Genomic DNA, 15,283 nt, shown 5'->3' with positions numbered 1-15,283 from the left:
CTGAACGCTGTAGTAAACACACACTCAGCTCAGTAGCAGAATTAGGGCTGTGGGTGAAATGACTAAATCTCATATCAAGATTTAAGTCATGATTAAAATATATGAATATATGAAGAATATATTAAGGTAAACACTAAAGAAATTGCATGCTCTGGTAAACATTTTATTAAACATAAATATTTGAGCAAAATATTATTTTCACTGAAGGGCTAATACATTTGGCTTCAACTGTGTGTGTTTGTTTGTGTTTTAGTGAGTGTATAAGTGTATGAGTGAATGTGTGTAGGGGGATCACGGTTGATTTGGGATTAATCCTAAGTTTGTAACAATCACATAGAGATCGCCTCTGGCACCATTCAAATCACATTATATGAAAGCATTTTGGCTTCTCTGTAAAATATAATGATGACGGAAGAAGTTGTGGAGTGTCATTCGGAATATGGCGGGTTTCATTAAAGGGGTTTTCTGTCACTGTTCGTTTAGCCTGCGTTAATGCATTCAGTGTAAGTTGCATGATTAATCATTAAAAGATCAGGATCTCAACACCCACGCAACACCAATTATAAATGATGCTGATTTGCATATGTTTATTAATCCTTCCAATCGCTGCTTTCAAAATCTGAACACAAAAATCAAGAAAGAGATTCAGTCTTTTGAGTTAGTAGTTAGTAGGGGTGTAACAATACACGATATGATGTGTATCACGATATGATGTTCACAATACAATATGCATCACAATATTTTATTTATATTCAATTAGCAAAATCCAATTTTGTCGACCATAGGAAATTGAATCATGACTTTTACCATAAATACTCCTATGTATCTTGTTATTTCTTCAGCTTTGGCACTTATGCGAGACACTCGATTGCACTTTGGCACTGTGGTGACGGCATAAATGGCACATCATATTTGTCGTCTTCACAGCTTTGTATGGCAGCATTTTTTTACAGTGTTTACACACAGTTTGTGTTTTATCTGTTTTCTTGTTACCGTCCTCCTCAGTAACTGGAAAACCAAAATGTTGCCAGTTGTTGTACTTATAAGAGACATCCTTTATTTCAGCTGCACTCATATTGGCCTGCTGCTAGTTCAAGCAATCTGAATGCATGTGACAGCAGGTGGAATGTGTCTCAACCAATAAGAGATATCAAAAGAATGTCATATCGCAATAAATTTGTTATAATGCCACAATGCTTATTTTTTGTATTGCAATAAATTGATATATTGCATGGTTTCCGCTGCATTCATTCTTCCATGGCGGGGCGCCACACCAAAATTCATCCTGCCTCGGCTACATTACAGCTTCTCATTAATTCAAAACATTCATTCATTGTTGTTGTTGTTTTTAATAGTGGGTTATAATCGCATTGAACACATTAAAAGGTAAGTGAATTATAACAGTGCGAACTTTACTGTAACCGTAGTAGTGCTGTGCGCCATGTGTTTAACACTTTAAGTTGACGTGCTGACAGACAGACTGACTTACTGACAGGTGCGCGATGCATGAGGCCAGCAAACACGACGTAGCTTTCAGTTAAGATGATCACAGTTTCCTAATTATACTTTATTTCTAGATAAAGGTCTGTGATTCTGCATACAAAGACTTTAACGTTATCTTGCTGGAGTTTACTGCCATTTCACTTTACTTCAGGATGCATTAATCCCACACTCTAGGTCTATTGGAGACATTCATAAATATTCCTAGCAAATCTAATAAATGTTGGAGACATACTCACTACATAAATGCGCTAAATCACACTTCAGCAGTGTTTATCTGAGAGCGCACAGGAAGATCTGCGCTTGATAGCCTGTTTGAGGGCGTGCAAGAAGCTTTGTGCACGAGCAAAGGAAATCGGCGCGCAAGCAGAGATTGACATGCTCATATTAACCTTACATAAATGCGATCCCAACGTGTAATACTGTGGTAGATTTTAGGGCTGTGCAATATGGACAAAATAATCGTATTGCGATTTTTACGAACAAATATTGCGATTGCTATTTTATTTGCGATTATGGCAACTGTTTTTGCTTTTTCAAACAAGCTACATACATTCTAAATGCATTCAGTGCAGAAGAAGTGCATAACAAAACTATTGAGTCAGATTTCTTTGTGCCGTTTTGACCCTTTCCCATAATGCACGGCGCTTGCAAATGCTTGAACAGTGGATAATAGTTTAGGCCCCGTTTACACTAGTGCGTTTTAGTTTTAAAACGGCGTTTTAGAATGAAAACGATCCGCGTCCACCCCGCGTTTTACCCAGCGTTTCTGAACTGCTCTCCGTCCACACCAAAACGCTGAAAACGCACATCACGTGACCACACACACACTCTCGGGCAAGCGCTGGAGCCCATATACCCAGATGAGAGCTGTGCTAGTCGGACTGCTCATCAAGCATCTCCCGCTGGATCTAATCTCACTATATTTATTAAACAGGATATTTCATTCATCTTGTTGTCTTTATCTAACGACATATTCCCTGACTTTGGTCATTAGAATCTTACTTGTTCTCAGGTATCGTGTTTTGGCTGAGCGCAAAGATAAGTTAATGATTAATGTAACCACGTAGACTATTCTGTATATTGACTGATCGCTTGCCTTTATTTCCTATAATGTATAAACTTATTGTATGTTATACTTTTATAATGGCCATTATCGATTATTAAAACTGATATTCAGCAGAAGAGAGGGTGTGTTTCGTATTTTCACTGAAATTGAAAGGAGGCAGGTGTTATCGGCTCTGTTTTGTTATAAATATCCACACAGTGAAGATGACGCTCATATATGCAGCACGACGCCTCAACATTTCTGCTGTCTGTTAAGTTGTTAATATTAAAATGAAAATAAGCAGTTCCTCATGTATACAATTTATTGTTGAGAAAGTGAAACAACGTAGCCAGGGTGATGTGAATGACTTTATGAAGTACACTGTTCCCTTTGAAGATTTACCCGTGTCCTCGGTATAGTCTGTTTTCCATATCAAACTGAGAAGAAGAGATGCAGCCTTGATCAAACATGCGAAGTCTGAACAAGGAGAGAATGCAGGACTGAACTGTGTGTGGGCTACTTAATATTCAGGAAAAGCCCCAATCAGAGAGGCGAATGTCAGCAGCCCCGCCTCCGTTTTCAGATGTCTCCGTTTTCCATCATCCACACTGAGACGGAGCAGCAGCGTTTCAGAATGAAAACGGCCTCTCCAGCGTTTTTGAAACGCTCCGTTTTCGGCGCTCGAGAACTCCGGCGTAGTGTGGACGGTTGGCGTAACCGTAGCAAAACTTATTCGTTTTCAAACTAAAACGCATTAGTGTAAACGGGCCGGGGCCTTAGTCTGTTTGGGCTGGCTTTGATGTGTGCTTTTGTTTGTTTCGACGGACTTTGTCGAGATGCATTGATCATGCAGTTTTTTATGACACTGTTTTAAGTGTTGGATCAGATTTGTAGTATTGCTCCGTTTTGTTGGAATAATCATTTCACAAGTCTTAAAAATTGCCTTGCTCTGTGACACATCCTCTCTCCTGAATCCAAAATACTCCAAAATGACAGTCGTTGAATTTCTCCTCGGCACCAAATCATTTTTATTTTGACCTGTATCCATATTTTATGCTCTTTCCTCCTGCTCGCCTATTTGGTTCTCCCACTCAACTTCGTCATGCGCAGAGTGAGCTGGTTAACATAATAGCTATAATTGCCCGGTGCGCTACGTCAGCTCTGATTGGTTAACATATTAATATCATGCGCACAAGAACATATTCTGAATAAAATTCTAAATAAATTAATAGATAAAAAATTGCAGCCTTTTGCGATTTAGAAATTGCGTGTGCTTAAGTTGTGATTTAAAAAAAAAAAAATTATATATTTTTTATTTTATTTATTTATTTATTTTTTTTTGCGATTGCGAATAATTGCACAGCCCTATTAGATTTGTGTAAAAGACCTGCCGCCACAGCTGGCAAACCTCCTAGAGAAAACACTGTATTGTTACACCCCTAGTAGTTAGTTTAAGTTACAAACAATCCAATAACACAGAAGTACTGGGAGAAGAGTTTATAGTTTAGATATAACCACTGATGTTTATGGTAAAGATTAACATCACCGTCATATAGGAGTGAGTGAGAACCTACACTGGTCTCATGGTTCGTTTACGATTATCATGTCAACGATTCGGTTCAATTCGATATCTCAGTGCATCACGGTGCATTGACAATGCTTATCATGCATAATTAGATTTTTTCTTCACGAGCGCTGTCAAGCGAGGTCTTACACCTCTATGATTGGTCACAACGCTTTTAGTAATCTATTTTTATCGATTTAATCGATTTGTTGTTGCAGCGCTACATTGCTTGCAGCACTAGTATGAACGAGTGTGTGTTTATGTGTGGTAGTGAGTGTGTGACTGTATGAGTCAACGTGTGAGAGACAGAAAGAGTGGGTGAATGTGTGAGTGTGTGCGTAGGTATGTGTTTTTGAAATAAAATAAATAAAAGCCCCTCAAAAGTATTGATATTTCATAAATCAAGCGTGTCTGTCTCTATCATTGCTAATTTCCGATCTCAGAACTGTTCTTTTAAATGAAAATATATTGAGCGCTGTCTGCTGAGTCAGCAGCTGAAACACACACACACACACACACACACACACACACTCTGCATCTGCATTAACGTGTTGTGCTGTTGTGTTCAGGTGCGGAGCTCGGCTGATGGATGAGGACGAGGATGATGTGTTCAGGAAGGGTTTCCAGCACTGGCCTCCTCCCCACCTGCAGATAAAGCAGACTGAGTTGGCAGGACGTCCCGCTGGGTCACGCAACGGTATGCTGCTCTGCCGGCATCTCCAGCAGCACGGACACCTTCTCTACGGTAAGACAAACACACACGCATACAGTCATCTGTCTCTCTTGCTGTCGTATTAACCATATTCTTCACTAACGAGTGAACGCAGCTATCCTCTTTTTGGCCTGAGACTTCCACTTTCAAGGGGCGTCACGGTGGCTCAGTGGTTAGCACTGTCGCCTCACAGCAAGATAGTCGCTGGTTTGAGTTGGCTGGGTCAGTTGGTGTCTCTATGTGGAGTTTGCATGTTCTCCCCATGTTGCAGTGGGTTTCCTCTGGGTGCTCCGGTTTCCCCCACAGTCCAAACACATGCACTATATGGGAATTGATTAACTAAATTGAATGTAGTGTATGAGTGTGTGTGTGTAAATGAGTGCGTATGGGTGTTTCCCAGTGCTGGGTTGCAGCCAGAAAGGCATACGCTTTGTAAAACATAAACTGGAATAGTTGGTGGTTCATTCCACTGTGGCTGTTCGTTCCGCTTCTGATCAACTGACCCCAGCCGAGACTCAAACCAGTGACCTTCTTGCTGTGAGGCCACAGTGCTAACCACTGAGCCACCGTGCCGCCACACCCTAATGATCTGCTTAGTCAGTAGCTATGTTTCCATCCAAAAATGCGAATAAACTTTATGCACAAAACTGAATTATCGCATAAAAGTTGTGCATGTGTGGGGTTGCTTCTCATGCAAGGGAGTAGGCTCACTCACAATTTTGCCCAAAAACACAGCCATGAATAAAGAATGGTACCAAAACACCCTGCAACAGTAACTTCTTTCAACAATCCAACAACAGTTTGGTTAAGAACAATGCATTTTCCAGCATGATGGAGCACCGTGTCATAAGGCAAAAGTGATATCTAAGTGGCTCGGGAACAAAACGTTGAAATTTGGTGTCCATGGCCTGGAAACTCCCCAGATCTTAATCCCATTGAGAACTTGTGGTCAATCCTCAAGAGGCGAGTGGACAAACAAAAACCCACTAATTCTGACAAACTCCAAGAAGTGATTATGAAAGAATGGATTGCTATCAGTCAGGATTTGGCCCAGAAGTTGATGGAGAGCATGTCCAGTCGAATTGCAGAGGTCCTGAAAAAGAAGGGCCAACACTGCAAATACTGACTCTTTGCATACATGTCATGTAATTGTTGATAAAAGCCTTTGAATCGTGTGTAGTGCTTGTAATTATATTTCAGCAATTCATAGAAACAACTGAAACAAAGATCTAAAAGCGGTTTAGCAGCAAACTAATAAGTGTGTCATTCTTAAAACTTTTGGCCACGACTGTACATTTTTAAAAATAATAGTTTTAATAACCAGCTCATAATAACTGATTTCTTTTGTCTTTGCCATGATGAAGGCACATAATGTTTGACTGCTGAAGATAATGTCAGTAGCTATGTTTCCATCCACTTATTTTATATATATTTTATATTATTTATAGTGCTGTCAATCGATTAAAAAAATTAACTAATTAATTGCACCGTTTTAAAAAAATTAATCGCAATTAATCGCATTTAAAATACTAAAACTTGTAATTTTGGCTATTTAAATGTAAAATTAATTTAAACGCAAGACAAAAAAATTTTTAATTCAAAATATAATTGTTTAATAGAATTTTTGTTTAACTTGAAACACAGATTTCTTCATGTAAACAACATACCCACAATAAACCATCAAGATCCTGACTTGACAGCCAAATTTGACAGGGCCAAAACTGCAAATACTGACTCTTTGCATACATGTCATGTAATTGTTGATAAAAGCCTTTGAAACGTGTGTAGTGCTTGTAATTATATTTCAGCAATTCATAGAAACAACTGAAACAAAGATCTAAAAGCAGTTTAGCAGCAAACTTTGTGAAAACTAATATTTGTGTCATTCTCGAAACTTTAGTCCACGACTGTATTTGGGAAATAAAATATTTTAAATAATCTTTAGCTATTTATTAGTTAAAGTTATCTTTAGACTCATTATGTTTAGTTATCAATGTTTCATCTGAAACCCTGCAGTTGTGCTTCATATCCACCTGGCCCATGCGGTCTGCTGTGGCGTGTCAGTGTTTGCCACTCTCAGATGCTGCACTTCCTGTTCAGCGTCTGTGAGAATCAGCGTCACGACTTGATGACTCATGACTTTCAGACCGCAAAGGCCTTTTCTCTCTGGCTGCTGTTTATTTTCAAACATCTTCGGGTTTCAGCACTTCTGCCAAATCACAGAGAACATCTTTGAGGCAGAGCACAAAGAGACTTTTAGCACTTTAACACAATGAAAACACAAACCCCAACTCGACCTCCGTGGAGCTGCTGTGGTGATATAGAGATTTACAGCTGTGTGTGCTAAACAGTCTAATCTGTTCATCAGGGATGCGGAACACTCAATAACACTCACTCAGTGCCAGTCTTGAGCAGTTCATCACAACATTGACTCTGGTGTTGAACTTGTGTAGCAAAGGAATACTCCACTCACTCTCCACTATTTGAGCTTTACCATTGTTGAGTCTGATGTGACCCGCCTTTTAAAGAGCCTTTATGGGTTTTTGAGAATGATCTTCATGTATTGTGTAACACAGCTCTAAGTGAAGTGAAATATCCAGCTAAGGCTTAAATCTGAAAGTGGACAGTGTTTAAAACTATTGATGCATTCATAAAAGAGTCGAGTCATAGTACTTCAAATGAATCGTCTTCATAACGAGTCTTTAGCCGTTTTGGCGTGATGTTAATGCAAAACTTAAGCCCCGCCCAATTGTTGCGTGCGCAAACCTGGGAAAATGGAAACCTGCGGCCTCGCCCACAAGGCCAAAGCAGATGGACAGATTTTGATTAGCTATTACCAAAACGAAACTTCTTTTTCTCAGCGGGTTAACTTGTGTAGATTAATTGTTTACATTAAAACTAACAATGTGCGCTAGTTAAATAAAAATACTACATTGTAAATGTATTTAAATTTTGTAAAATAAGCAGCGTTTGTCGTCAGAAGTCATGCATATGATTCTGTGTTGCTGCCAACTTTTATTTCAGTGCGATGACTGAAATGGCTGAATCAGAATATTGAGTAAGGGGTGGAGATTATTTTAAATTAATTCAATATTATCTTTCACTAATGTTTGGAAGGGAGTGGCTTGGCATATTTTGTCCAGTTAATTGAAGGACTGGTGTTCCAGAGCCAAAGCAGATTAGCAAATTTTGATGACTAGTTTTTTTCCATTGGAATAACTTGCGAAGATTAATTGTTCACATTAATATTAACAATGTGCGCTAGTAAAATTGTAAATATTGGAATTGGATTTCATGATTTAAAATCTGTGAAATAAGCAGTGTTTTTCGCTAGAAGTCATGCATGTGCTCCTGCGTTGCTGCAATCTTTTATTGTAGTGTCATTATGTATTTTCAGCTAGAAGAGAATATTGAGTAGGGGCGGAGTTTCGATTTTGCATCAATATTAGAGGAGCGTGGCTATGCATATTTCGTCCAATCAGAACTTCCCGCTGATTGGAAACTTGACAAATTTGGATGAAAATTTACTGAAACAAAATTTTTTTATTGAATTAACTTGTGTAGATTAATTGCTTTCATTCAAACTAACAATGAGCACTCGTAAAATAAACATTGTACATTTTAATATCATGATTTTAATTTCGTCCAATCAGAGAGATCCTGTCATTCAGGAATCTGGCAGGAGTTTAGATAACAGTTTAAGATTACTAAAACAAATTTTTGGATTTGGATTTAATTGCGTAGATTAATGGTTCCTATTAATACTAACATTGTGCGCTAGAAAAATTTTGATTTCATGATTTCAATTTGGTTAAATAAGCCGTGTTTGTCGTCAAAGGTCATGAACTGTTGCAATTTTTTATTTCAGTGTGATGATGTATTTCCAGCTGGAAGAGAATATTGAGCAGGGGGCGGAGTTTTGTTTTTGCACTAATGTTTGGAGCGGCGTGGCTTGGTATATTTCGTCCAATCAGAGAGGGACTGCTGTTCCAGAGCCTAGGCAGATGGGGAGATTTTGATGAAAGAGATTTTTCTTCCATTGAATTAACTTGTATAGTTTAATTGCTTACCATCAAACTAACAATGAGCACTCATAAAATAAACATTGTACATTTTAAATTAATTTTAATTTCGTCCAATCAGAGAGATCCTGGCATTCAGGAATCTGACAGATGTTCAGATGTTGGTTAAAGATTACCAAAACACGTTGTTTTATTTTCAGAATTTGATTTACTTGAGTAGATTAATTGTTCCCATTAATACTAACAATGTGCGCCAGTTAAATTTCGATTGCATTATTTAAATTTAATTAAATACGATGTCTTTGTCGTCAAAAGTCATGCATTGCTGCAATCTTTTATTTCAGTGTGATGACTTATTTCCAGCTGTAAGAGAATATTGAGTATGGGGCGGAGTTTTGTTTTTGTGGAAATATTAGAGAGGCGCGGCTGGGTATATTTCATCCAATCAGAGCAGGACTGATTTTCCGGAGCCAAAGCAGATGGGCAGATTTCGATGAAAGATTATCAAAACACGCTGATTTTCACGCTGTGTTTGTCGTCAGAAGTCATGCATATAATGTTTCTGTGAACAGGTAACGCAGAATTGCTGGTTCTAGCTGCATCCAGCCGCGCTCAGCCTCCAGACGTGGTGTTACGGCAGAACGTCTCACCGATGGAGCGACCAGAGCCCCGACCTGCACAGAGCGTGGAAACCCTCATCGGACAGAAGCTGCAGCTGATTGGAGATCAGTTCTATCAGGAGCACATCATGGTGAGTCTGCAGGGGTTTTCGGTGTCCGGCGGGACAATAAACGTGTTCATGCTGTCGCCACTAATGGATTATGTCTCAATACAGCGCCGGGTTACACAAAAGAGTTTTCCATGTTTGTTTTGGCCAGACGGTTTCCTGACTGTAGTCTAGTTGTGTGACGCTAAAGATACGAGTCAACTGAGGCAAACTCTCTCTCTTTCTCTCTTCCTGTTTACTGGACTCTTTTCTCCAGTGTGCATTCATAATACTGAAGAAAGTCTATGTGTGTGTATGTGTGTGCACTAATGTGTGTCAAGATTGTTTATATACCTATTATGAAATGCCATTTTCTTTTAGGTTTCATATTTTTCTTGTAATCAAATTTATTTAGTTTTAAGTGACATTGTATTAGTAGTTTTGTAGAAAGTTGTAGTAATATTTAAGTAATTAATTCATTCATTAATTTTCTTTCAGCATAATCCCTTTATTCATCAGGGCTTGCCACAGCAGAATGAACCGCCAACTTATCTAGCGTATGTTTTACCCAGCAGTGCAGATAAATGATCGCAGTTGCTCTCCTCCTGCTTCTTGGCCTTTCTTTCTCGTCCCTCTTTGTCTTCCTTCTTCATGCTTTCGCTCTTCAAACATGATTTATCCATTTTCTTCATTGCATAACTTCAGCTGGAGTGGTCTCCTTTGTGCTTATTTTAGGCTTACGTGTGGCTAGTTATGTTATTTTTAAGCTGTGTGATTCAGTAAAGCTGTTGCAAAAGGTACAAACCATCTTCGTTTGGTTTTAACACTCAATTATCTCACTATCCTTTCCATTATCAGAGTTTGATAGATGTTTTTTTGTAAATGCAGTGGTGTGAAAAAGTGTTTGCGCCCTCTCTGATTTTTTATTTTATTCATTCATTCATTCATTTTCTATCGCTTTTCTGGGGCCGGGTCGTGCGGGTAGCAGTCTTAAGAGAGAATCCCAGACTTCCCTCTCCCCAGACACTTCCTCCAGCTCCTCTGGGGAGGTCTCGAGGCGTTCCCAGGCCAGCTGAGAGACATACTAGCTCCAGTGTGTTCTGGGTCTTCCCTGAGGCCTCCTCCCGGTGGGACAGGCCTGGAACACCTCCCTGGGTAGGCATCAAGGAGGCATCCGAGCCACCTCAGCTGACTTCTCTGAATATGGAGGAGCAGCCGCTCTACTCTAAGCTCCACCCGGGTGTCAGAGCTCCTCCCCCTATCTATAAGGGTGTACCCTGCAACCCTTTAAGGGAAACTCATTTCGGTCGCTTGTACATGAGATCTAATCCTTTCAGTCATGACCCAAAGCTCATGACCATAGGTAAGAGGTGAAATGTAGATTGACATTGCATTTCATTTCTTACGTTAATTTCTTGGTATTTTTTGTAACAATGTTTACTGTAACTATGTTACTGCATTGCATTTAATGTAATTAGTTTTGCATTTACTTCACTGCGTTGCATTTTTACTTTTTTGCATTTCATTTATACATTTATTTTGACACATATGTGAGAATGCTGTTTGCGGACTACAGCTCAGCATTCGACACCATAGTGCCTGCCAAGCTGGTGGTGAAGCTCCAGGATCTGGGTCTACACAGCTCTCTGGACCCTGGACTTCCTGTCAAGCAGACGCCAGGTGGTCAGAACATTACCTCATCCACACTGATCCTCAGCACTGGTGCTCCACAGGGCTGTGTTCTCAGCCCACTCCTGTACTCCCTGTACACACATGACTGTACAGCCAAACACGGCTCCAACGTCATCGTTTAATTTGCTGATGACACAACGGTGGTGGGTCTAATAACAAATAATGATGAGACGGCCTACAGAGAGGAGGTGCACACTCTGATGCAGTGGTGTGAGGAAAACCAAGATCACTCAACATCAGCAAAACCAAGGAGCTGGTGGTGGATTTCAGGAGAGAGAAGAGAGAGCACACCCCCATCACCATCAACGGGACGCCAGTGAGAGAGTCAGCACTTTCAAGTTTCTTGGAGTCCACATCGCTGAGGATTTGACATGGACTGCCCACACAGATGCAGTGCTGAGGAAGGCACAACAACGCCTCTTCTTCCTCAGGCGTCTCAGGAGGTTTGGAATGAGCCCCCACATCCTCCGCTCGTTCTACACCTGCACTGTGGAGAGCATCCTGTCTGGCTGCATCACCACCTGGTATGGAAACAGCACCAGCAGCAACCACAAAGGCCTACATAGGATTGTATGAACTGCTGGATGTGTAGTAGGAGGTGAGCTTCCCTCCCTCCAGGACATCTACACCAGGTGGTGCATGAGGAAAGCCAAGAGAATTATCAGTGACTCCAGCCACCCAAGCCATAGACTTTTCTCTCTGCTACCCTCAGGCAGACGGTTCCGCAGCATCCGATCACGCACCAGCCGACTGAAGGAAAGCTTCTTCCCTCAGACTATCAGGCTGATGAACACTTAACACACCCCACACACACACAGACTCCGCCATACCCCTCACTGCACACCATCAACATGTAGCATGCACTGCACTTAAACCAATCCATACTTGAAACAACACTGCCTACAACTATGTGGTCACCTATTCGTTGCACATATCACTGTCAATTTTACATTGTCCTGATTTTGTTTTGTTTTTTTTGGGGAGTATGTTGTTGTATTTTGCACTGTCGTTGTATTTGCACTGTCTGTATTTTCAAGTTCGACTTCAATTTATTTATATAGCACGCTTCCAACTGCTACAAGGCTGCACAAAGTGCTTTACAGAGAGAAAATAAACGCATGATATGAGCATAAAAACAGTAACAACAGAAATAGGCACTTAATAGCAAAGAACATAGAGAGTATATCAATAAAAGAGCAAAATAAAATATAATAAAATTATATTATATATATTATATAATATTTTGCACTGTCTGTATTCTGCACTGTCGAAAGCCAGCACCTAAGCTTTTCACTCATCGTAGCACACTTGCTGCTGATGATGTGACAATAAAAGTGATTTGATTTGATATTGTATTTTAATATTCGCATTTTTTATTGCATTGCATTGCATTTCTTTTTTTTTCATTTTATTACACTGCAGTTTTGTTACTTTTTTGCAATGAAAACTTTAGCATTTGTTTTACTGCACTGCATTGCATTTTATTTTGCCTTTTTATTTTATTTCACTTCATTGCATTTTACAAAATGGCATGTAATTGTGTGTGTGTGTGTGTAAGTAAGGGTATGTAAGGCAAGTGTAACGGAGGCCAGCTAGTGAGTGCTGTGCAGGTAAACCTCACCCCTCTGACCTCTAAAGGTGCTCTAGCGACAGACGCTAGAGGTCATGGACTTTAGCCTCCTTGTTAGGCAACCGACTCCCATGTGGAAGGTCGCCAGTTCGATCTCAGCTCGGAGCGGGTTGGGTTGCGTTGGACCGGCGAGGTTACATTGGTACCGTGACCCGGATTGGAGTGAGGTTTAGGGGGGTTAGTGTAACGGAGGCCATCTAGTAAGTGCTGTGCAGGTAAAATCTCACTCCTCTGACCTCTAAAGGTGCCCTAGCGCCTGACGCTAGAGGCCATGGTCTTTAGCCTCCTTTGTAGAGCAACCGACTCCCATGCGGAAGGTTGCCGGTTCGATACCAGCTCGGAGCGGGTTGGGTGGCGTAGGACTGGCGGGGTTACACAAGGCAAACTTTTTTTATTGAGCACAATTTTACACAACCATAGTTGATCCAAAGTGCTTTACAATAAAATAAACTAGACAATAAAAAAAAAAAACTGGTATTAAAAATACAAGGAAATGTATATGTTTAAAAGAAATACTAAAATACAAATAAAAAAGTAACATACATGCGTCACTCTAAGGCAAGAGAGTAAAAACAAGTCTTTAAGTTAGATTAAAAAGCACCTGATGAAGGAGAAACCCTGATGTTCAGCGGGAGGCTGTTCCAGAGCCTTGGGGCCGCAACACTGAAAGCTCGATCACCTTTTGATTTGCAGCGAGACTGAGGGACAGACAAAAGAAACCGGTCATGGGATCTCAATGGTCTACAAGCTGAATAAGGCCTAATAAGTTCACTGACATAGGCCGGGGCAGAATTGTGCAAAGCTTTATGAGTGAAAAGAAGAATTTTAAAATCAACTCTATTTTAAAGGTAGCCAGTGCAATGAGGCGAGGACAGGGGAGATATGATCTCTTAAGCTGCTCCCAAATGTACTTATGCACTTACACACTCAACAGGATAGTATATGACTGTAGTGTCGTCCTAAATGGCACACTAATGTTTTTTTACTAAGCGGAAATTCAAACCGTTTCCCTGATGACGTTTGACGGCGCCAAATCAGTGAAATAAACTACCACATTATCAAATAATACCTGCCGTGAGTAAAACCGCATTCACCATCAGGAGGCGCTATAATCACTCTCATAGGAGAATTTTGCTTTCACCATCCAAAATAAATAAAGTTATCCAACATGTGCGCCTGATAGCTCCACCCCTTCCGCTACGTGAGCAAACCTGCGGTCGCTGAGTGCGTGAAGTGTCCATCAGTACACACTTCATTTTAGCGGCTGAATGAGTGCATCATCCGGGTAATTAAAGTGCACTTATTATTTTAAGAGTTTACTGTGTGAACACACTACTTACACTAATTATACTACAAAAAGGCATAGAATAGTGCATAAGTATGCGATTTGGGACGCAGCTTTAGTTCCTGTTATTAATCTGGAGGCTGCATTTTAGACCAACTTTGGACAGGAGAGTGTTGACTGAGGTAGACCAATGTATAAGGAGTTGCAGTAGTCTAACCGAGAGGAGATTAAAGCGTGTGTTACGATTTCTAAATCTTTTTAGAAAGAAACGGTTTAACTTTTGCCCCCAATCTAAGCTGGAAAAAGCTGCTCTTCACAACCGCATTTACATGTTTGTGAAACGGCGAAAGTGGATAAAAGATAACTCCGAGAGTTTGGGCGTGATTGAGGGTGCTTTCACATCTGTGGTTCGCTTCATTTGGTCTGGACCAACGGTAATAAATGATGCAGTGTTGCATTTTCTGCCGTCTTTGGGTGGTTTTCACACCACACTGCTGGATTTGGTCCGAACCAGTTGAAACGAACCAAAATGCAGTCATCTGACAAAATCCACATCTCTCATTGGCCAGATGTTGTTGAACATATTTCCTAAACTGCTTATCGATTGGTCAGAATTCACATGCAGGAAAATGCCAATAAACTCCCGCAGGTCAACAAAACCTTTTACTCTGGAGGGACGACTGCGCTGGCTGATTGTATGCTTGCTTTAGACAAACTATACATTTTGAGAATGAAGTGCGGCCGTGGCTGGAAAACAGTGTTTAATGCATCGCTCGTCACTTCAGGAGGAGGCGTGAATTAATTTAGCTAAACTGCGACATGCTCATCTAGCGGAAACATTACCAACAATCCATCAGGTGATGTTTTCCCCTCTCTCTCTCTCTCTCTCTCTCTCTCTCTCTCTGTTGGTAAAGCGCTGTCAACAAATATTTTCCTCCATATCCTATAATGCACTGCGCATCGGCCTACGGCAGCTGGATTAGTCCAAAAGGCGCAGTACTTTTTGCGGTTGGACCTGTTTTAGTACGGATCATATTCTCACCACAAACGAACCGCTCCAGGGTTTGTTTGAAAGCGTACCGAGACCACCTCTTCAAGCAGGTCTCGGTACGCTTATTTGGTGC

The 15,283-nt window shown here is 40.5% G+C and overlaps 2 protein-coding genes across 3 annotated transcripts in view; both read left to right on the top strand.

Moving 5' to 3' along the window:
* Nucleotides 1-15,283, top strand: part of arhgap11a (Rho GTPase activating protein 11A) — a 1,047,489-nt gene that overhangs the window by 623,542 nt on the left and 408,664 nt on the right. The window lies entirely within an intron of this gene.
* The window catches only part of bmf1 (BCL2 modifying factor 1), a 51,723-nt gene that overhangs the window by 17,459 nt on the left and 18,981 nt on the right, over nucleotides 1-15,283 (top strand). The window contains exons 2-3 of one of the 2 annotated variants that reach the window (XM_087289431.1): nucleotides 4,682-4,857; nucleotides 9,419-9,597. In XM_087289431.1, coding sequence (XP_087145557.1) covers nucleotides 4,698-4,857; nucleotides 9,419-9,597 — 339 coding nt within the window. In that variant the 5' untranslated portion in view covers nucleotides 4,682-4,697. 2 annotated transcript variants of the gene reach the window in all.

This window comes from Danio rerio, chromosome 17 (assembly GCF_052040795.2).
Source record: "Danio rerio strain M-AB ecotype USA chromosome 17, GRCz13ab, whole genome shotgun sequence".
In the NCBI taxonomy this organism is placed as follows: domain Eukaryota; kingdom Metazoa; phylum Chordata; class Actinopteri; order Cypriniformes; family Danionidae; genus Danio; species Danio rerio.
This window is presented reverse-complemented; position numbering and strand designations above follow the sequence as displayed.